At 43.4% G+C, this 23,754-nt stretch overlaps 1 protein-coding gene across 2 annotated transcripts in view; it reads left to right on the top strand.

Annotated features, from left to right (window-relative positions):
- The first annotated feature begins 17,235 nt into the window (after positions 1-17,235).
- The window catches only part of LOC111972254 (importin-13), a 41,645-nt gene continuing 35,126 nt past the window's right edge, over positions 17,236-23,754 (top strand). The window contains exon 1 of one of the 2 annotated variants that reach the window (XM_023999199.2): positions 17,236-17,791. In XM_023999199.2, the coding sequence (XP_023854967.1) occupies positions 17,723-17,791 (69 nt within the window). In that variant the 5' untranslated portion in view covers positions 17,236-17,722. The remainder of the gene's footprint in view (positions 17,792-23,754) is intronic. The other variant, XM_023999198.2, reaches the window with a different exon arrangement.

Below are 23,754 nucleotides of genomic sequence, written 5' to 3'. Positions count from 1 at the left end.
CCACCTCCTTGTGGAGAAATCAGAGCTAATATATAAACACAAAATAAGAAAAACAATGTCACGCCCTGGCCTTAGTATTCTTGTTTTCTTTATTATTTTAGTAGGTCGTGATTGACATGGGGAATGTTTGTGTTTTATCGTTTTGGGTTTATATGGTAAAGGGGTGTGGGTGTGTGTATGGGTTTGGTATGGGTTGTGTAGGATGTTTTGTCTAGCTGTGTCTATGTTGGGTTTAAGTTGTCTAGGAAGTCTATGGTTGCCTGAATGGGTTCCCAATTAGAGACAGCTGATTTCTGTTTGTCCTGATTGGGAGCCCTATTTAAGGTACCATAGGCTTTCGTTGTTGATGTGGGTAATTGTCTATGTCTGAACGTTTGTAGCCTGTTGTGCACTACTTATGCCTTCACTAGCTTACTCGGTCGTTGTTAGTTAGAGAGTGTTTGTTTCGGTTCTCCTTCTCTAAATAAAAAAGAAGATGCGATTTTCCTACTGCTGCGTTTTGGTCCGTCAATCCTCCACACGATCGTGACAGAATTACCACCAATACAGACCAAGCGGCATGTAAAGCAGCAACAGGACCCACCTACACAGGATTCTTGGACATGAGGAAGATACTGATGGTAAGGGGCCGTGGGCACAACCGGCGAGATATCGCCTTCCTCGTGAAGAGCTGAGGCAGCTAAAGCCGAGAGGAGGCGATATGAGAGGCAGCACGGGAAACAGGCTGGAAGCCCGTGAGTACAACCCAAAATTTCTTGGGGGGGCCTTAAAGGGAGTGTGGCGAATCAGGTAGGAAACCTGCGCCTACTCCCTGTACTTACCGTGGGAGACGAGAGTACGGGCAGACCCGTGTTACGCAGTAGAGCGCACGGTTGTCTCCTGTACGTGGTGCATAGCCCGGTTCGGTACATTCCAGCTCCACGTATCGGCCGGGCTAGACTGAGCGTTTAGCCTATATGTCATGAAGCCGGGCCAACGCATCTGGTCACCAGTGCGCTCCTCGGGCCGGCGTACATGGCACAGCCTTAGCCATGGTGTCCCCGGTTCGCCTACATAGGCCGCGTGCGGTTATTCCACCTCCCCGCACTGGTCAGGCGACGGGAGCATACAACCAGGTAAGGTTGGCAGGCTCGGCGCTCAAGGGACCAGTACGCATGCACGGTCCGGTATTTCGGCGCCACCTCCCCGCCCCTACCCAGTACCACCCAGTGCCTCCTCCACGCACTAGCCCTATGGTCGTGTCTCCAGCCTTTCCACCAGTGCCTAAACCACGCACCAGCCTCCTCTGTGTCCCCAGGATCCTGTGCGTCCTGTGCTGCTCCCCCCACTAGCCCTGAGATGCGTGTCCACAGTCCGGTACACCAGTTCCGGCACCACGCACTAGGCCTAATGTGCGCTCCCAGGTCTAGTATGCCCTGTTTCTCTCCCGCACTAGCCCTGAGATGCGTGCCCCAGCCCGCGTACCACCAGTTCCGGCACCACGCACCAGGCCTACATGCGCCTCAGCCGGCAAGAGTCTGCCGTCTGCACAGCCATGCCTGAACTGCCCGTCTGCCAAGCCCCTGAGTCCTATCCGAGCTGTCTCCCAGCGCCATCTGAGCCATCCTCGTCTACCCAGCGCCATCTGACCATCCGTACCTCCAGCCATCGACCCCGTTGCCCCGAGCCATTAGAGCCGCCGCCTCTGTCACGAGCCGTCAGAGCCGTTCGTCAGTCAGGAGCCGCTAGAGCATTCGTCAGACAGGATCGCCAGAGCCGCCAACCAGACAGGAATCTGCCAGAGCCGCCAACCAGACAGATCTGCCAGAGCCCACAACCAAAGGCCCAGCAAGCACGCCAACCAGACAGGATCTGCCAGAGCCGCCAACCAGACAGGATCTGCCAGAAGCCGCCAACCAGACAGGATCTGCCAGAGCCCCAACCACAGACAGCCAGGATCGCACCAGCTGTGCCCAGATCCGTACCAGCCATGTGCAGCCAGATCCGTCAGCCAGCCATGAGCAGCCAGATCCGTCAGCCAGCCAGAGCAGCCAGATCCGTCAGCCAGCCATGAGCAGCCAGATCCGTCAGCCAGCCATGAGCAGCCAGATCCGTCAGCCAGCCATGAGCAGCCAGATCCGTCAGACAGCCAATGAGCAGCCAGATCCGTCAGCAGCCATGAGCAGCAGATCCGTCAGCCAGCCATAGAGCCAGATCCGTCACCGACGACCAATGAGCAGCCAGATCCGTCAGCCACCATGAGCAGCCAGATCCGTCAGCCAGCCATGAGCAGCCAATCCGTCAGCCAACCATGGGCGCCGTCCCCAGTCCGGAGCTGCCGTCCCTCATCCGAGCTAGTGCCTCCTCATCCCGAGCTACGTCCCTCAGTCCGGAGCTGCCGTCCCTCAGTCCGAGCTGCGCGTCCCTCAGTCCGGAGCTGCCGTCCCTCAGTCCGGAGCTGCCTCCCTCAGTCCGGCTGCCGTTCCCTTCATGTCACGGAGTGCTCGTCCCTCAGTCCGAGACTGCTCCGTCCCCATCCGGAGCTCCGTCCCTCAGTCCGAGATGCCCCCGTATCTGTTCTTCTCCCTAGACTTATATAAGCAATATAACAATGCAGATATATAAACTATGGCATATATTCGACGATAAGCGGTTTGATTAAGACATGAGCGAGCTGAGACGGATGTAGCCTATATGCCACCTATTTGTTCAGCACTTTTGATATGGACAGCGACAGAATTCAGAACATGGGCCTTACAGAACATGGGCCTTACAGTATTCTCCCTGTACACCAAGTCAGAACCGTAGGATAAATAAAGGGGGCAGGTAAGCAGGCAATGAAAACTGTTACAATATTCAATGATTAGATTTCTCTAAAACTGGCTATAGGCTAGATGTGCACAACCAAGTCCGAACAGTAGGCTCAATTAACAGGGGAACATAAGCAGACAATGAAAGCTCTTAAAATGGGGGCAGGTAAGCAGGCAACGAAAGCTGTTACAATATTAGATTATTACATTTCTCTAAAACTTGCTATAGGCTAGATGTGCACAACCAAGTCCGAACAGTAGGCTATATGCCTATTTGTTCAGCAGTTTTGAAATGGACAGCGACATAATTCAGAACATGGGCTGTTCTTACAGTATTCTCCCTGTGTACCAAGTCCGAACAGTAGGCTATATTAACAGGGGAACATAAGCAGACAATGAAAGCTCTTACAATGGGGGCAGGTAAGCAGGCAATGAAATCTGTTACAATATTCAAAGATAACATTTATCTAAAACTGACTATTGGCTAGATGTGTACAACCAAGTCTGAACAGTAGGCTAAATTAACAGGGGCACATAAGTAGACAATMAAAGSTCTTACAATGGGGGCACATAAGCAGACAATGAAAGCTGTTACAATATTTGAAGATGAGATTTCTCTAAAACAGGCTATAGGCCACATGTGCACCACCAAGTCAGAACACTAGGCTAAGTTCTAAGGGGGGAAAGGGACCATATTCTTAGGGTGAGGCACATGGGCTACTAACTGCTTTCTACACAACATACACTTTGTATTACTTTCTTAGCTAGAGTATATATATCTTCCTGTCATATTACATCACTTAAGCAGCAGCATACTAGACATATTTATGGACTTACCATAGTTGTGCTATGCTCACTTGAACACGAAGTTCGCATGGCAGTCKTTCTTGTGGGCAAACTTCTCAATTACTTTGTCATCAAAGTCTGGCATTCTCTGGATSAAGTCATCCTGGATTGATAACATGGCCAATGCATTTAACCTTTTCTGGCCCATGGAATTGCGTATGAAGGTTTTTATCCTTTTAACGGTGGAAAAGTTTCTCTCTGACTCGCCGGTTGTCATCGGAGTGGTGATGATGATTTTGAGAAGAGAGACTGTCTCAGACAACGCTTCCTGCAGGTTGTTCTTGTAGAGTGATTTCAATAAAGAAAGTGCTGTCTTTCCAGTATGCTGCTCAGGATGCCGGTAGACAGTGAACAGCTCACTTTTCAACTTCTCCTGGTTGCCCACAGGCCATAGCTTGGTAGCACACTGGAGTTCTGCGGGAGGTTGGAAAGGAATCCTTCAGTAACGTTTGGACATCACCGCTGCCCTGTCGTGGGTTTGTGCAACCAGCTTCTCCTTGACATTCAGTGGCACTAGGACTTATTTGATGGTGTTGGAGAGGCCAACACCAGTTTTGTCCTCTACATAAACCTCTCACACACACTGTTGTCTGGTAACATGTAGCGCAGCACTATTACCATCTGTGATTTACAGGAGACGTCAGTAGTCTCGTCTGCCTGTACAGACGCAAAATGAGTCTCAGACACCTCCTTAGCTATAGCTTCTCTGTACGCTTCATACATACAATCCAATAGTTTGTTTTGGATCGTGCTTGATGTACCCTTAAAAATTGCTTGGTCGTCATAATGCCTTTGTAGCCTGTAATCTCCTTCACGCGTGGTCTCAAAAATACACCTGAAAACGCCTGGGTTSAAGAAGTCAACTGACTCGTCGTGGCTCTGCAGTTCTCTCACAATTGCCACACAATTTAATGCATGCTATAATTCTGGCAAGCACGTACCTATTCTCCTCCATTTGTTTGTTGTGAAGGTCGATGGCTCGCCTAGCTGAGCCACAACGTTTGATTTCCCCAGTAACCCGAGTTTAACAGCGTTGTCTATATGTGATGCACAATTCTCATGATTTGTGACACTTTGAGACAGATGTTTTAAATCCTTGAACCCAGACTTGGACAACACACCCTCTCCACTGAATAGCAGGCAGGGGAAGCAAAATAGTGATAGCTTTGAGATGCTTGCAGTTAGCCACTGCTTCCTTCCAAACCACTCATTGTTGTATTTGCAATTTCTGACTTGTTGTGTAATGTTTTTGTCCAATGGCTGATGAGCACCGAGACGTTTTATCTCTAATTTCTCTTCATATGACAAGGGTTGAAAAGGATTTGCTAGTAGATTGTTGACTTGATTCATGATGATGACTGCTAGCTTGCTAGCTAAGATTTTTAAAGTATGTTGTTGACATGATCAGTCCAATCAAAGCTACTCTAGATATAATGTGATTTGACATCATTTTATCTGTGGCCAATGACCTTGAGCCTTCTTGGATGGGCACTTCTAATGTAACTTTGGCAGCACACAAGGGGCTTCATTTTTCGAGATCTCCCCGTAGATTTTGCAGTGACGTACTGTCCCCATGAGTGACAGAACATTGACCCAATCAAGGCACAACTAGAGAACATTAACAACCCCTATGCTCTGTATTTCCGCTGGCTGCCCCACCACCACAGAAAGATGCGCTGCCATTGCAGCTAATTTTTACGTCACTCAAGCGCTTGATGCGATTTCCCCTGATGTGCCCAAATTCATCATGGGGGATTTCTCTCAAGCGCATTTACTTACACTCAGCATGTGACTTGTCTAACAAGGAAAAATAAGGTCATTGACTTATGTTATGACTCAGTCTCCAAAGCGTATTCATCCTTGGCCAGACCTCCACTGGGTGGATCAGATCATAACACTGTTCTTCTCAGACCAACTTATAGACAGTTACTCAAAAGGGAGAAGGTGGTGGAAAAACAAATACAGGTGTGGGACAATGACAGTATTGATCAATTGCAAGGATGCTTTGATTGTACTACCTGGAGTGTATTTGAAGAATCATCAGCTGAACTGAACAAGATGACTGACCTGATATTTGGCTATATTGAATTCTGTGTTGATTCGGTGATCCCCAAAAAACATGTAAGATACACAATATATACAAAAGTGGACACCCCTTCAAATTAGTGGATTCGTCTATTTCAGCCACACCTGTTGCTGACAGGTATATAAAATTGAGCACACAGCCATGCAATTTCCATAGACTAACATTGGCCTTACTGAAGAGCTCTGTGACTTTCAACGTGGCACCGTCATAGGATGCCACCTTTCCAACAAGTCAGTTCATAACATTTCTACCCTGCTAGAGCTGGCCAAGTCAACTGTAAGTGCTGTTATTGTGAACTGAAAACATCTAGGAGCAACAATGACTCAACCAAGAACTGTTCGTCGGGAGCTTCATGAAATGGTTTCAATGGCCGAGCAGCCACAAGCCTAAGATCATCATGCACAATGCCAAGCGTTGGCTGGAGTGATGAATCACGCTTCATCATCTGGCAGGCCAATGGACAAATCTGGGTTTAGCGGATGCCAGGAGAACGCTACCTGCCCCAATGCATAGTGCCAACTGTAAAGTTTGGTGGAGGAGGAATAATGGGCTAGGGCTGTTTTTCATGATTCGGGCTAGGCCCCTTAGTTCCAGTGAAGGGAAATCTTAACGTGACAGCATACAATGACATTCTAGACGATTCTGTGCTTCCAACTTTGTGGAAACAGTTTGMGGAAGGGCCTTTCCTGTTTCAGCATGACAATGCCCCCGTGCACAAAGCGAGGTCCATACAGGTGTACACATACACTACATGACCAAAGTATTTCCTAACAACAAACCATGAGTGACCAAATAATTGAAAGTGGTGCTTAAGAAGAAGAAACCAGTGTTTGCCTCTGGGAATCTAATCGAAAGAAAAGAGGTACAGAGAGAGGTTAACAAAGAGATAAAAAGGCGATATGCCAGTACAAGGATAAMGTGCAACAGACACTATCACAGGGAGACTCTCTGTCTGCCTGGATGGGCATTTAACATAAGTGGTCGTGTCCTGAAACACTGTTCCACTCAGCTAAGCAGTCTTCTGCTCTCTCTTCCAGCAGTCCCAGGATACACTGGAAATTCCATCTCTGTGGAAGAAAATCAATTGCTGTACCTGTCCCAAAAACTTCTCATCCATCTGCATCAAATGACTACAGACCTGTCGCTCTTACCTCCCTCTTGATTAAATCTCTTGAAAAGATAATCAAAGCATACATCACCAACACCACCAAACATCTCCTTGGCCCCCTCCAATTTGCATACCGGTCGTAGAGAAGAACAGATGATGCCATCCTCTCGTTCTTAAATCTGGTATACATGCATTTGCAGAACCGCAAAACCCATGTGCGTATCATGATCACAGATTTCAGGGCAATGTTATTTCACCGGTACTATACATACTGTATACAGACACCAGACAGTAAAAAAGTTCCCAGGTTACCACCTGATCAAATACGCTGACGACACTGCTTTGCTCAGTCTCCTCGATTGGGAGGAGACCGAGCACGGACCGACTCTGAATGATTTTACTGTCTGGTGTTAGTCGTCCCATCTAAAACTAAACACATCAAAAACAAAGGATATGGTGATTGATTTTCAAAGGAACACTACCTTGCACACACCATCACTGAGAAAAAGGTAAGCCCATCGAAATAGTACAAATACCCTGGACTAGTCATTGACAAAAAGCTGTCCTGGGATCAGTGTAATGATGTAATTTTTCAGAAAGACCAACAGAGACTGTATTTCCTARGGAAACTACACTTTTTAATGTTGACCTAACCATCATGGATCTCTTTTATATATCATCCTACTGCTTGACCTGCTGGTTTGGGAATATCAGGTTGCACTGAAAAATATGTTGGGCAAGACAGTCATGACTGTGCAGCAACAGGAAAAACTGTAATCTCTTTACCTGGCCAGAGCCCTCCAGAAGGCGAATAAAATAGTTGTTGACTCTTCCCACCCACCCCACCCCAAATTCGAGCTCCTCCCCTCTCGCCGCAGGTACAGACTACCTAAGGTTAAAAGAACTATGGCCAAGTACTCTTTTACTCTGAATGCAATTCTGCAACTTAACAAAATCTTGGACTACTTGCACTTTAGCACTTGCACTTTAGCACATGTACCTGGTTTTGGGCTATTTATTATGAAATTGCACTTAACCAGCCCACTTGCTTGTAAACATTATTTGCTATTTGCTATTTTTATTTTATTTTAAACATGTGATTTCATTTGTATGTTTTTTGACTGCTGCACAATTAATTGAGGTCCTTAGTTTTCTGAATCTGAATCCTCCCCTCTTCTTCCCATCACTTTTCTCTGTTCCTCCTCTCCCTCAATCCTCGTTTCCTCTTTTCTCTTCTCCTACAATTTAATATAACCAAGCTTGGAAGAAAAATAAAGGTTGACTAGATGACTATAGAACAGCGTTTCTTAKAGTATGGGTGGTCGCGGACTTGTTCATGGTGGGTCGCGACGTAAATGTATAATTATTACCTATAATTACTGGAATTGATTTGGACAAGTGCAACTTCGAACTCGGTTCAGTGCGCTCTCTGCTTAGCAGCGGTCACTGCTCAGTTTGGCAACTGCGCGATTGGGAGAGGTAGAGGGAGATGCCCGTGTGCTTCGCGATTTATCGGATCTTTTTTCTGCAGTTTTCTTGAAGATCACTCCGCGACCCACACGCTGCAGGGCTGTAGTTCAAGCCACTGACTTGTTATTCCCACTCGCCATCACTCACCGCTGTCATGAAATGGACTCATGCTAATCACAAATTCTGACTGAGCTCAATCGTCATGAGACGCAAATACAGTGATGATTTTTTGTCTGTATCTTACAAACTTTGAGAAATAATGAGGAGCGCCCACAATGTGTTTTGTGTGGGGAAGTGCTTAGTAATGAGTCTCTCAAAACGAACAAATTTATAAAACGACCTGATCAAACATCCAGGCACAACATGACCGTAAATTAAACCCTGGGAGTTCTTTCAGAACAGGGCAGAATGCTTCAGGAAACAGTGCTTCGAAAGTGGAAAAGTAAGTCAACTAGCAAGGCATTGTTGTCATTTTATAACAGGTGGTGATAAGCAGAAATAAGGGAGTACTATCTCATCGTAGTAACGTTAAATGTGAGTTTCTCTTCCAAACAATCCCCTGGCATTGTAGTTACACAGCWAATAGCTAACGTTAGCCAAAGCAAGCTAACTAGCTACTGATAGTGCAACCCAAAGAAACAGTACAGATGAAGATGAAAAGTGATCAGACTTACTGTACATTTTACAGTAGAAATTATTGTTGAAAACAAGTTTAGGTTGGAACTGTTGCTGTTACAAGTAATGATTTTTATTCTGAACTGGAATAAACTGATTGAAGCAATATGCTTTTTGAGGCAAATACTCACACAGTTCTGGGATGCTCATCTGCAGCAGGAAGCGGTCTCATGCCTGACTGAGAAAGCAGTAGATGTTCTGATCCAGTTTGGCACCACATACCTATGCAAGTCAGGGTTCTGAAGTACAGAAACAGTGTCAATGCTGAGCATGACCTCAGTGTTGCACTGTCAAAAACTGATCCCAGAATAGACATGCTGGTTGAAAACCATTAGGAKTGTGTGTATGTGTGTGTGTTTTCTGGTCTACATCTGTGTGATGTGATCAATCAGTTTACTCCAGTTCAGAATTAAATTATATTTTGTATTTTAACAGCAACAGTTCCAACCTAGACAGGTATGTAAGAGTGTTTTTAATGAGGAAAAAAGAAACATTAAAATATATTTATGGGTATTTCATTGTTATTTGTTTTTGTCTATATTGCTTTTTTTTTTTGGCATAAGGGCAATGAAATGTATCGATATTTACGTATAGTTGCATATTTTCCTAAGCTTGGGTCCCAGGAAAACACAGAATTTCTAATTCTAGCTTGGATCCCAGGCTGAAAAAGTTTAAGAAGCCCTGCTATAGATTGACTGGATGTCACTTCAGTGACAGTATCACTTTAGTGACCTGTTGACAGCATATGCAGCATATGCAGGCTTTGCCATTCAACTGCGTTTCCACACTCATTTACCAGCAGCAAACGCCACTCTGTGACTCTGCTATTTCCTTATTCATTTGAATTCCAACTTGTAGAACTTGTGACAGCATTGTGCTGCAATAAAACCTTGTCAAATGTCAAACTGTGTGCTTCCCTGTTCTTACTTAGCGACAGTAGACTATACACTCTGCTAAATAGAGCTGAGAAAGAGAAAGAGAGAGAATGTAAGATGGCTAAAAGAAGGATGGGTGAGTGAGAAAGATGATAGAGGGAGAGATGTGAGTGAAAGAGAGAAGCATGAGAGGAGAGTTGAGAGCGAGAGGTGGCGACAGCTAGACAAGAGTGCAGCAGCGACATAAATAACTGATTGTTCCTAAGCCTACTCAGTCCCTCTCCTGCTGAACACATACACAGAGAGAGAGAGAGAGAGTATGGATATTGGACACACAAAACTGTAGCAATCCTTGGTACAATAGGATACAGAGCTTGCCTTGCAACCCGAGGCTCTGGTTTGGGCCTGATTCACTATGCTTTGGTTAGAAAGCATGCTTGGCATCTTGGAGCTATGGCAGACACACATGGCATATGTAGGGAACCTTGCAGTCTAGGAACTATGTCTAGGAACTATTTAGTAATTATGAACACACCCAGATGGCCTGCATCTTCCCTTTGTGGTTTGAGGAAACAGATATAATTGGGTGCCTCTCAAGACACTAGACAGCGTCCTGGGGTACCCTCAGGGGCCATGGCTGCACATTTTAGTTCCAGCCCAGCACACCATTTTGCTCTTGATTAGTTTAATCAGGTAGGTCCCTTCTGCAGGAGGGGGCAGAGGAACACTGGTCAAAGGCAGCTTCCATCCCTCATTTCCTTCATCTGCACCATACAGATAGAACAACACCATGGTAACCAGGGTCCAACCCTACCACACCCCATGTTTGTCCTCAGAAGATGACTGTGTGTGTGTGTGAACTAGCATATATGCTGAACTGTCTGTGAATAACATCTCTGTTCATTGCAGCAGACCAACAAGACAGCCTTTTAGTGACTGTTATTGCTCCGTAACATAAAATGTTATTTTTCACATACAACGGGTGTAGACTTTGAAGTGCTTGCTTAGAAACCCTTAATAAAAATGATGTATTATTAGAGATAACGGATTCAGAAGTAGTTAAAATTATCATGGTAAGCCTATACCACTTATTAACAGTGTCATAACCTGCATCTCTCACACGTTCCTAAGTCTTTACTATGCCTGTGAGACAGAGAATTAGAGGCAGTGCAGACCTACAAACTAACAGAGAACAAATATAAGATCAGTAGGGATTAGAGAGAAGAGGAGTAAATAACTAACTTAAATAATTGCTAAAGGCAGAACTGTAACAGCTAATTAGAAACTGATGCACACACATAGACATCGACATACCGTAAATAAATCACACAGACTTTGATATTCAAACAGCGCACAATTGATCCATCAATCGCACGCAGTCTCCGGTACAATTCCTCTCCAACCCACAGGAACATYATGTAACAAACCCCAAAATGGATCTGAGAGGACTAAAATGTATTCTGTCTATATGTATTATAACAACCTCTTAAACTGCCACAGAAAACAGAAGTGAAAATCACAGAGCTTCTCACCTTCTACATTCCAACTCAAGCTGAGTGTCACTAGAGCACAGACCACGACGTGGATTTTGGTTTCCATCGCTCTCGCCAGTAACTATTAAAAGGCTCTTCTGTTCCTGATAGCAACAGAGATCTGTTAGTTCTTTGTGGCCCTCTCAACTATAAATAACTGCATGCACGGCCGATCAGTGGAGAGCCCTAACCCTAACCTTAACCACACTAACCTTATGCCTAACTCTAACCTGAAAATCAAAACCCAAAAGCAAATGTTTTATTTTCATTAATTTATGATATAGCTTTGTGGCTGTGGTAACTAGTGGAAACCTTTGTGCCTGTCGTTCACACGCTTATTTGCCCTCACATTGGCTAGAATGGTCCCTATACTATTAGTCTTTGGTCAGAAAGGATGTAATCGCCAGTGCCAGTTGGGCGCGTACCACCAGTGCCAATAGAAGGGGCGTAATGGATTAGATTAGATTAGACATTTAATAGTAACATGTACATGGCTGCAGATGTAATTACAGTGTATAGTGAAAATGTTAAGTTCCAAGCTCCAACAATGAAATACACCCCATGCTGTGAAATAAAAACTATAAAGGTATACTGAACAAAAATATAAATGCAACATGCAACAATTTCAAAGATTTTACTGAGTTACAGTTCATATAAGGAAATCAGTCAATTGAAATAAATAAATTAGGCCCTAATATATGCGGCAATGGGTGGGCTTGTTAGGGCATAGGCCCACCCACTTGGCATCCAGGCCCACCCACTGGAGAGTCAGGCCCACCCATGGCTGCACCCCAGACAGAAATACTCCTTAGCACCCCCTCAGACGATCCCACAGGTGAAAAAGCTGGATGTGGAGGTCCTGGGCTGGCGTGGTTTCACGTGGTCTGCGGTTGTGAGGCCGGTTGGACGTACTGTCAAATTCTCTAAAATGACGTTGGAGGCAGTTTATGGTAGAGGAAATTAACATTCAAGCCTCTGGCAACAGCTCTGGTGGACATTCCTGCAGTTAGCATGCCTTTTGCACGCTCCCTCAAAACTTGAGACATCTGTGGTATTGTGTTGTGTGACAAAACTGCACGTTTTAAAGTGGCCTTTTATTGTCCCCAGCACAAGGTGCACCTGTGTAATGATCATGCTGTTTAATCAGCTTCTTGATATGCCACACCTGTCGGGTGGATGGATTATCTTGGCAAAGGAGAAATGCTCACTAACAGGGATATAAACAAATTTGTGCAAAACATTTGAGAGAAATAAGATATTTGAACATATAGAACATTTATGGGATTTTTTATTTCAGCTCATGAAACATGGGACTAGTGGTGGCTATTCAGAGAGACGGGAGGGAGGAGAAGCAGGGAGGGGAAGAGAGACAGAGATGCCCTGAAATTATAATAACGAATACAGTAGCTTTATCATAGTCTGTGCCAGAAATAGGGGACATATGACTTGTGCAATATTGAGTGCACCCCTTATATGCCATTGCAGAGTTATATGAATTGAGGAGAAGCATGGCACAATATTTTAACAATCAACAGAATAAGAGAAATTACAGGAAGAAAAATACAATATATATTTGGGAAAACATTTATGAACACTTGACATAGACTGACCAGGTGAACCCTTGTTTATCACCTGTTAAATTCCCTTCAATCAGTGTAGATGAAGGGGAGGAGACCGGTTAAAGAAGGATTTTTAAGCCTTGAGACAATTGAGACATGGATTGTGTATGCTTGCCATTCAGAGGGTGTATTTAAGTGCCTTTGAACGGGGTATGGTAGTAGGTGCCAGGGGCACCTGTTTGAGTGTACCAAGAACTGCAAAGCTGRTGGATTTTTCATGCTCAACAGTTTCCTGTGTGTTTCAGGAATGGTTCACCACCCAAAGGACATCTAGCCAACGACAGGCCAGTGGTTGAAAACGGGTCATTGATGAAAGAGGACAAAGGAGGTTGACAAATTGTTCAGAGCAACAGACGGGCTACAGTTAGTAAACTGACAGTCCAGTGCAACATTGGTCCCCAAAGACCAGTGGTGGAAAAAGTACCCAATTGTCATACTTGAGTAAAAGTACATATACCTTAATAGAATGTTACTCAAGTAAAAGTGAAAGTCACCTAGTAAAATACTAATAAAAGTATTTGGTTCTAAATATACTTAAGTATCAAAAGTAAATGTAAATGCTCAAATATACTTAAAAGTAAAAGTATAAATAATTTCAAATTCCTTATATTAGGCAAAGCAGATGGCACCATTTTCTTGTTTTTAAAATGTATGGATAGCCAGGGGTACACTCCAACGCTCATTTACAAACTATGCATTTTTGTTTAGTGAGTCTGCCAGATCAGAGGTAGTAGGTATGACCACGTGTTCTCTTGATATTGGATATTGTTCCTCTGTCCAGTGTCTGTGTTCTTTTGCCCATCTTAATCTTTTCTTTTTATTGGCCAGTCTGAGATATGGCTTTTTCTTTGCAACTCTGCCTTGAAGGCCAGCATCCCGGAGTCGCCTCTTCACTGTTGACGTTGAGACTGGTGTTTTGCTGGTAATATTGAATGTATCTGCCAGTTGAGGACTTGTGAGGCGTCTGTTTCTCAAACTAGACACTCTAATGTACTTGTCCTCTTGCTCAGTTGTGGACCGGGGCCTCCCACTCCTCTTTCTATTCTGGTTAGTGCCTGTTTACGCTGTTCTGTGAAGGGAGTAGTACACAGCGTTGTACGAGATATTCAGTTTCTTGGCAATTTCTCGCATGGAATAGCCTTCATTTCTCAGAACAAGAATAGATTGACGAGTTTCACAAGAAAGTTCTTTGTTTCTGGCCATTTTGAGCCTGTAATCCAACCCACAAATGCTGATGCTCCAGATACTCAACTAGTCTAAAGAAGGCCAGTTTTATTGCTTCTTTAATCAGAACTACATTTTTCAGCTGTGCTAACATAATTGCAAAAAGTTTTTCTAATGATCAATTAACCTTTTAAAATGATAAACTTGGATTAGCTAACACAACGTGCCATTGGAACACAGGAGTGATGGTTGCTGATAATGGGCCTCTGTATAATGGGCATCTGATATTACATTAGAAATCTGCTGTTTCCAGCTACAATAGTCATTTACAACGTTAACAATGTCTACACTGTATTTCTGATCAATTTGATGTTATTTTAATGGACAAAAAATGTCCATTAAGGACATTTCTAAGTGACCCCAAACTTTTGAATGGTAGTGTATATATATATATATATATATGTATGTGTATAATTTGCTTTTTTAAAAACACATTTACAGTTGTTGGCTAGGAGAGAAAATTGTTTATTTCATGTGTCTGTTATCATTCATTCATTGACATTGACTATTTGATCCAATAGAAGATTCGTAATGCTTAAGTTGTTTCGAGTGTACTGATGTTAATAGGACACGTGACATCCCGGCAACTTTGGAGAAAAAAAAAGCTATATCGGAGTTTTCTCGAGATGGTATGCATATTCATGTTATGAGGCCAGCATAGCGTCTCTCTCCATTGAATACAGGTGGATGACGTTAACAACCCTCATCGAATATTCAATATAGTATTACAATAATGAGATGTATCCACCAATCCAAATAAAGCATAGGTGGGAGCAAGACAGCCCGCCGTGCCTCCCATTGTTAGGGCGGAAAGACATGTATCTTGGCAGTATATCCATACTTTTTGCGATGTCATAGCAGAGCGTTTTACTGTAATAAAAATGTATGCAATGTTTTCAAACAGCCCCAAAGAGACAATGTTGCACTGTAAACCAGTCTACAAAGCGACGAGAACAAATAGACTAAGAACCCCATCAACCTCTCGGCTTGCCAAATGCAAGCAACGTCGGATAGGTTGAATTGCCAGAAATAAGTTACCTCTGGTTCATTCAGCCATCCCCATGGGAAAAATGATATAGCAGGTGGCTATATCAGCCGACAGGGCTATTAAAGGCCCAGTGCAGTACTTTTGTGGCCCCCTTTTGTGTAAAAAAATTTACAGCACATTTTCTACATTTACAGCATAACCACAAAACGTTTTACAGCACATTTTCTGCAATTCTACACATTTTGCCATAGGGTGAAAGGGAAAGTAAAGGGAAAGGGGAGACATGTTTGCAGTTTTTAATATGATATCTGAGTGGGACTGACTAATAAAATCAATGGGGACCCCCGGCCAGTAATTCGACCATGATAACAAGTTTAGATAGCTGGTCGCTAAAATAACTTAGCAATCTAAAAAATGTTAGCTGACATTGGCTAATTGCTGATGCACAATAACATTTTGAAATTGCACTTTCAGTATTCTACTATTGTAACTTGCAACAAACAGTACGTTGTGTTTTTGTGTTTTCGTTGTGTTTTTGTCGGTGGCTAGCTAGCTAGCTAAAATGGTTCCTTTCCTAAATTAGCCATGGATGGAGATAGGGATTTGGACATGTGGTTTTACTTAATTCTCTGTACTGGCTAATGATTATAACGGCGATTCTGATCCAACCATAAATTCATACATTGTGCCCCTGGCCTGAGGATGGAAGTTCAATATGTAGCTAGATGTAGAAGGCTAATGTTAACTAGCTGGCGAATCGTTGCCCATGAAAGGAAGTTAGGCTAGCGAGTAAGCATTTTAGCCAGGTAGCCTAGGATAACAAAAAATAAAAGCGTGTTTTGTATGACAGAGTCATAGACCGTTTCGGCAACATGAAACAGAGGAGGATGGCATTGGCATTTCTCTACAAGTAGTGTGTCAACATGTTTTTTCTACTTACGCACACACACAAACAGAAATTAGTACCATGGACAGTCACATGATATTTAACTTACATGGATTGGACTAAATTGTTTTAGGAACCTTTTAGTTGTCACTGTATTAGACTAAGCATAGGTGATTTGAGGATGATGAAATATTGAAGTTGAAATGGTGCTGGAATAGTTGAGTCAGCTCCTGTTTTTTTGCAAGTTGTGGTAACTCTCGGTGCTCTAAATCAATAGTTGTTTAGTAGTCCGAAAATGTCGGAAACATTGACTTGATTGACTATTCTGTAGGTCATGTAACTGTTTGTTACATGCAATATACTTTGTGGACTCCACCAGACATATGTTGCTCTCTGGTTTTGTGATGAAACAAAGGTGTGGTTGAATTTATGCTGCCACTGTGTCTTCTTATTGTCTCTTTGCCTATATATCACGGTGGCAAGGCAAATGAACTAACAGGTTAAGGAGCAAACAATGCAATTATCACAACACATAGGTTGTAATATGGCCTTTCCCCCCTAGCTTGGCTTCCCCAGTGATTTTACCCACGCACAGCTACTGGTGTGTTAGCTGTGGAAGTGCCCATGGTGCTGGAGATCAGAGGTGTCCGGTGAGAGAAAGGCAGGTTGAGGTTGCCAGGGTCAGAGTAGTACAGAAGGTGTCGTATGCTGAGACAGTGAAGAGAGTAGTAGAGGGAGATCGGTACAGGGTGAGGGATCCTGAGAGGATCCCTGTGAGTAGGCACGTGGGCCAATAGAGAGTGATAGGAATAATATGTGATTCAGTAAGGTGGGTTGCTTCGCATTCATAGCTATGGTTGTCAACTGTACTCCTGAAATGGAACATAAGTCACAGAAAATAGAGGTTGTGGTGGCAGTGGCAGAGAGGTACTTGGGATTTTGAGGTTTTACTGTAGAAGAGTTCCAAAGGCCGTTGGCCTGGTGTAGGATTAAAACGTGGAATGGGGGTAGTGTTTTTTTAATGAGGGCTAGTAGTTGCCAGYGTAATTTTTCCTTTTCCCCAATTTTGTATCACCAAAGATTGTTTTAAACCATCACCACGTTTAATGGATTGCACAGTAGGTGGCAGCATGCACCTTTCACATTTTTTTGCGGACCGCCATAACTATAGAAGAAGAAGAAGATCATTTATACCAGCGTCGTAGCAAAGACACAGCGACTATATACTAGATATTTAGCAACAAATAGCTACCACCAATTTCTTATGCCAACGCATGTTTGGATGTTAATGACTTATATCGTCAGCTAAGGACAGGTTTAGCTAGCTAGGTTGTTTTTACAGATACATTTCCAATAGGGTAGCGAGATGCTAACTAGCTAATGTCATCAAGCCATAAATTGTGACCCCAGACATACAGAAGAATCGGGGCTCACTGAGGCCGGTTAGGCAGCTTGCTAACAGGGTTTTGCTACGGAAGCTAACACAGAATAGCCAGCCATCCAAATCGTGGACAATTGACTAGTACCGCAGTCTGTAGTTAGCTAGCTTGAGAGACAGACAGCTAGCTAGCTAGCTAAAGAAGCGGCTCTGTCATTTATTGACAGACCAGCCGGTTGGGCTAACATGGAGACATCGGGGAGAATAGCAACCACGCCAGACGCCCTCGACTTCACAGTGGAAAACGTGGAGAAGGTAAGAATCTTAGTGTATGGACACATTCTCCAATCAAGCATGTAGAATCACACTACTAATCACAATATCAAATGTGTGTGTGTAGCCTATGTGGGTCTCTGTAATGTATTTTCTATGGGGTAACGTTAGCTATGATGGTGGCGGGTCTAGCTATAACATACTGTATCATGACGTGAATTAACAGCTACTAGATAGAAAGCTACTTAATAACAGCGTTGTATTTTGTCCCTGCAGCTGAAAATTCCACAATTAGCAAGTCTGCGTTCTGTCCTTGCTTGCTATTACCCTGACTAATCTAAACCAATATGACTGGAGGGCTTAATTGTTGTCTCTGTGTAGTTGACTGTAAGAACAATACATCCCTGGATTAATGGTACGTCTGTGTGAGACACTACATCATCCAAACCACTCTTGAGTCTTAATAAGGTTGTTGTGATCGAATGTAGGCTAGAAGAGAAGGGTGTTGTGGAGTGTTTTGTGAATATACTGCAGAATATCAAAACAACAGTAGATTTGAAACTGTGGTCTTTGGTTTAGAGGTCTGGAATGGGAAGCAGAAGGAGAAGCAAGGCACTCTTCATAGTGTTTGAAATGCCTTTATTTCTGACATGAGGTGTTTCAGTGTGGTCTTTGTCAGTGAATGAGACATGGGAAACCATCACAATGTTTTAAATCAATGAAATGTAATTTCTCTGATAATGTCATTTCTAGTAGCCTATGTAGTGTTACATCTTCCTAACGTCTCACACACACACACACACACACACACACGCACACAATCCATTCCTCTTCATCTGTCACTGACAGACAAGTGGTAGGATTCATCATCAGTAGCCTATTTTTGAAAATCTAAAATCTGTTTTAATGAATGCACAGAGGCTTGTGTGTGGTCCGACCATATATTCCGCCACAGGGAACACCCGGTTTTGATAGGCATGATTAACAGTAGCTGGCAGGTCCGACTCGCTTGCTTACAGCTGCACTAGTGTCGGACAGGCTTCCTGTGTAGATTAGGACACCGAGGGGCTGGCAAAAGATAATGGCTTGGAAAACGTACCATTAATCCAGGGATGACAAATGTGTTGTACTCGGAATTGTACCATTTTCTCCTTCCTTCACTCCGTTCTTATTTTTGTGTGATTTATTTCTGTTCTTTTAAGTGTAGACAGACCTGCTGCTGTGATTTTCACACAATATTATGCCACCAGCCACCTGTCTGTGTCCCTCTGTCTGTGTCTAAACTCTGTCCTAATGAGAAAGATAAAATGTGTGTGTGTTACAGTCCATTACTGGCTAACTGCTGTGCAGAGAAAGTCTCAGCTAATGACTAGCCGGCTGGGCTAAGAGTTGTCAGAGGGGGGCGGAGGGGGAGAGAGAAATATGCAGACTATTCTGATACTGGAGGTCATTATAGCCACCAGCCAACTCTCTCCATCTGTCATCTAAGGTGTGTGTGTGCGCAAGGGTTGCGTTAGAGTTGAGATCTGCATTTTCAAAAAGCAGACCATAAAAAAATATGCTTTTTGCACAATATCACCTGCATGTTGTTTGCTGTTAGTGCATTCGGAAAGTATTCAGACCCCTCGACTTTTTCTACATTTTGTTACATTACAGCCGTACTCTAAAATGGAGGAAAAAAAAATAAAAAATCCTTGTCAATCTTCACATAATACCCCATAACGACAAAGTGAAACAGGTTTTTAAAAATTGTCAAATGTATTAAAAATAAAAACATATGCCTTATTTACATAAGTATTCAGACTCTTTGCTACAGGTTAGCCACAGAAAAAGWCCGCAACCTTCCCGCTAGCCACGGTTGGCTGAGATAACTAGTGGGCTGGACATGCCGACAGATGAGTTTGGATTGGTCTGCCATATAGCATGCTTCTGTCTATTTGAGCTGGTCAGTATGTCTAGGTAATCCTGTCTAACGTAGCTTTTTTAAAGATATTGTGTATTAAAACTGCATAAGTGATGCTCTCCACTTTCTGGAGGACTGAGTTTTGAAATCAGTGGAATTCGAGTATGATAGCTTCCGGATTACATCTTCAAACTAAGGGCAACCATGAATMATGTATACGGGTAAGATAGTCAGGCTAGCTACATTATCAGATATTACATGTTTCTATTTTTGACAAAGAACCATTTACTTGGCTAAGCTAAAGCCTAATGTTAGTTAGCTAACATTGAACCTAGTTGGTTGGCTACCTGCAGATTTATGCAGGGTAGTAACGTTGTAATTATGGTTCATTGTTTATCTAGCTAGCTACATGTCTTAACAAAAGACTCTACTAAGGAACCATTCGAAATTCAGTCTGGCCGTCTCCTCCGATTTCAGAGCACTCTCGTCTGAGTGTGCCAGAGAGCTCAGAATAACTGATGAATTTATGAATGCTCAACACCTGTTGAATATGGCCGGTGTCAGTAAACTCATCGGCCGGAGCGTCCGCTGTGCGCTCTGAATGCAAAACGCTCTGAATTTCCGAACAGACAATCTGACAGCACAGTTGCAATCACCAACGCTCTGGATAACATAACAGCCTAACCAGCTCTGCTAGGAAGAGTAATAATCAGTGAGCTGTTCTCTCTCACTTAGATGTCTGGAAGTAGCTAGCAAGTTAGCTTGGGTGCTTGACTGCTGTTAGTACATTTCGGGTCAACCCTTAAAGAGATGGGTGGGGCTAAAGCTTAAGAGGGTGTGAACAATGCTGAATGGGTMTAGACAAAGAAGGTCTCTCCAATATTAGTACCAAAACATTCAAAGGCCATATTCTCAAAAGTGAGTTTACAAGTTTATCAACATTCTAAGCCAAATGACTTTCCCATTGTTCCTCAACTGTAGTAGTGTATGATATTAAATGTTGTATCTCTGAGCCTCTACTTTTATCCAATGTAAAAAAAAAACACTACTTCAAATTTTGCTACATAAGACCGATTTTGAGCCGGTTGGTCACATTGGGTTAAAAAAAATATGACTAGTTTGGTTTCCTATATCGTGCAGTCCTATGTGGCAGTGTGGAAATTATCTCAAATTAGTGCAGAAATTGCTGGATAATATATATTTTTTTATACTGTTTAATTAAACTTCAATCAGAATGGAGAAAGACCCATTGAAATCACTTAGAATGTATGTGTTGCCACCCTAGGGTCATGCACTACTCATAAWGCAAATGCAGAACTTATTTTTATACCGTGATAGTAGTCCATATCGCTCAGCCCTAATCTAGCTAAGTGCTTAGATTCTTGCAAAATCAAGCTTCGKTTGGTAACAGGAGAGAATCTCCTCCTGGATCAAGAGCCTTCCTGTGTAATTTTTGTATGTGCAGGAAACTGTGAGCAGCATTTTGAGTTACTTGTAATAACTATGAGCTGGGATGTCTGCCCTGCAAATACTGTAGTTTTAGGTGAGAGACCTAACTTTTACTTGTTAGAATTGCTAACCTTCGGATCTCAGATGCTCAGGGGGTATGGAAAATAGCGCTCCTTATGTTCTGTGCCGGTATTACCGAATGTTTCAAGGTCAGTATAAAGGTATGACATTCTGAATACCGCCCAAGCTTAGCCAGTGACCAGCACCAGAGGAGAGGGGGGATGGTGGAGGGGAGATGGGGATGGGTGAGACAGAGAGAAAAAGCTGTTGCTGCATAGAAGCAGACATGAGGTGATGAGCTGGAGGACAGAGGGGGGGGGGGGGGTAAAGGAGAGAGGATGGGAAGTGCAGGGGAAATGGCTTTTCCCTGATGGAACACAGATGACGGGGGTGAGGGGGGGAGAGGAAGGAATGTGTGTTTAAATAGATGCTGGTGGCCCCTTATCATTGGTTTTGTCTGTTTCACACTATAGTGTCAATAATTGTGTTGTAGCTTCCTCTATTTGTCTCCTCACCATCCTCTCATTGTCTCCTCTCCTTTATCTGCTCTGAATAGGGATTAATAGAAAGGTGAAAGCGAAGTCGTTGGCCGGAGGGAGAGCGAGAGAGAGACTCTCTCTGTAGGCTGTTCAGGTATATACCTAGTCCCCCAGTTCGTAACTCTATTAGCCGAGTTCAACGCACATGCAAACATCTCTTTAGTGTCCTAAAGCTAAATTGTGCTTCCCGTAAGTGGTTAAGGAGCGTGTGTGTCATGGAGAGGTTGGTTCCTGGCTCTGTCATGATTCCAGCAGTACAATAGCCTTTTTCCTAACTGTGTATGTGCCTAGCACAATCCCGTTGTCCTCCTGACTGTGTGTACATCTGGGTACCTGTGTGATTGTAAAATATATATATTTTTATATATATATATAAGAGCACTCCAGCCGGCGACAGGCGAGGAGGGTGGTGGAATATGAAACTAAAAGGAGTCGTTGTGCAGAGGAGAGCGAGCAATATGCATCTTCTAGTGATCTATTGATAGGACAGGGTCCTGTCAGTCACAAAGTGAGTGATGACCGGGAAACGTAGTCTGCTGTCTGTCCCGCCTCCTGGTACAATTTGTGTGCTGTGGTTGGTTGCAGTCTAATTTCTTTATGAGGTGGAGGGAGAGACCATGATGATTGTGAATTTGCAGCTCTGGCTGGGTCACTCAAGGGCATTCAGAGACTTGACCAGAAGCCACTCCTGCGTTMTGAACCCAAGTGGGTTGTTATGTGCCTTTTTACTGATTAATCTGTCTGGCCACTCTACCATAAAGGTCTGATTGGTGGAGTGCTGCAGAGATGGTTGTGGTTCTGGAAGGTTCTCCCATCTCCACAGAGGAACTCTGGAGCTCTGTCAGAGTGACCATCGGGTTCTTGGTCACCTCCCTGACCAAGGCCCTTCTCCCCCGATTGCTCAGTTTGGCTGGGCGGCCAGCTCTAGGGAGAGTCTTGGTGGTTCCAAACTTCTTCCATTTAAGAATGATGGAGGCCACTGTGTTCTGCGGGACACCTTACAATGAGGCAGACACTATTTCGGTAGCCTTCCCAGAAGCCTGTTTCCTCGACACCAATCCTGGCTCGGAGCTCCTACCGGAACAATTCTTACGACCTCGTGGCTTGGCTTTTGCTCTGACATGCTCTTCAGTAACTGTGGGACCTTAAATAGACAGGTGTGTGGCCTTTCCAACATCATAGTCCAATCAATTGAATATACCACAGGTGAGACTCCAATAAAGGTGATGTAGGAACGTCTCAAGGATGATTAATGAAACAGGATGCACGAACTAAAGCTTCAATTTTCGAGGTCTCATAGCAAAGTGTCTGAAAATGTATGTAAACAAGGTAATTCTTGTTTTTTATTTTAATACCATTTGCAAAAATGTCTAACCTGTTTTTGCTTTGTCATTATGGGGTATTGTGATGTAATTGAGGAAAATAATTAGCATTTAAATCCATATTTAGAAATAAGCGTGATAACGGCTAACTACATATCGCGAAAAAAGTGACGGTCGCGTCTGAATACGTTCCGACTTGCATTGTAGGTATTGAAATATAGGCCTATTTAATTATGGTATTAAAACACATAAGATAGCATGCGCTCCATAGGCCTACAGGTCGATGGTGGTTATACAAGGCTGCTATATTAAGCCTACTAATGATAATGACATTACTTGTTATAATAATGAGGATCATAATAATAGTAATAACAATAGGGAGATCTAGAAAAAGAAAGGTTATTGTTTGGAAAACTGTAAATCTCAAAATAATACCAAGTTAAGTGTAAAGCCTTTATTACAACTGCCGAATTTGTGAAATGTTTTATCCGACATGTGGTTGCGTGAGGCTTGACGCTCACGGAATCAGTAGGCCTATTAAACAGTCAAACGGGCAACAGGAGCTTTCTTATTTCTGTTGATATACATGAGGGTTTATAAAGCCAGGCACATTTAACAGTTAAGCTATTGATTATAGACCTAATTAAGTTMGTTTCCTCTCTCCTCATTTTTCTTAGACAATTAAGGCAAGGGCTCTTTTCATATTCTAAATCTGCTGCTGCCTCCGCTGCA

This window comes from Salvelinus sp. IW2-2015, linkage group LG13, assembly GCF_002910315.2.
Source record: "Salvelinus sp. IW2-2015 linkage group LG13, ASM291031v2, whole genome shotgun sequence".
NCBI lineage: Eukaryota > Metazoa > Chordata > Actinopteri > Salmoniformes > Salmonidae > Salvelinus > Salvelinus sp. IW2-2015.
This window is presented reverse-complemented; position numbering and strand designations above follow the sequence as displayed.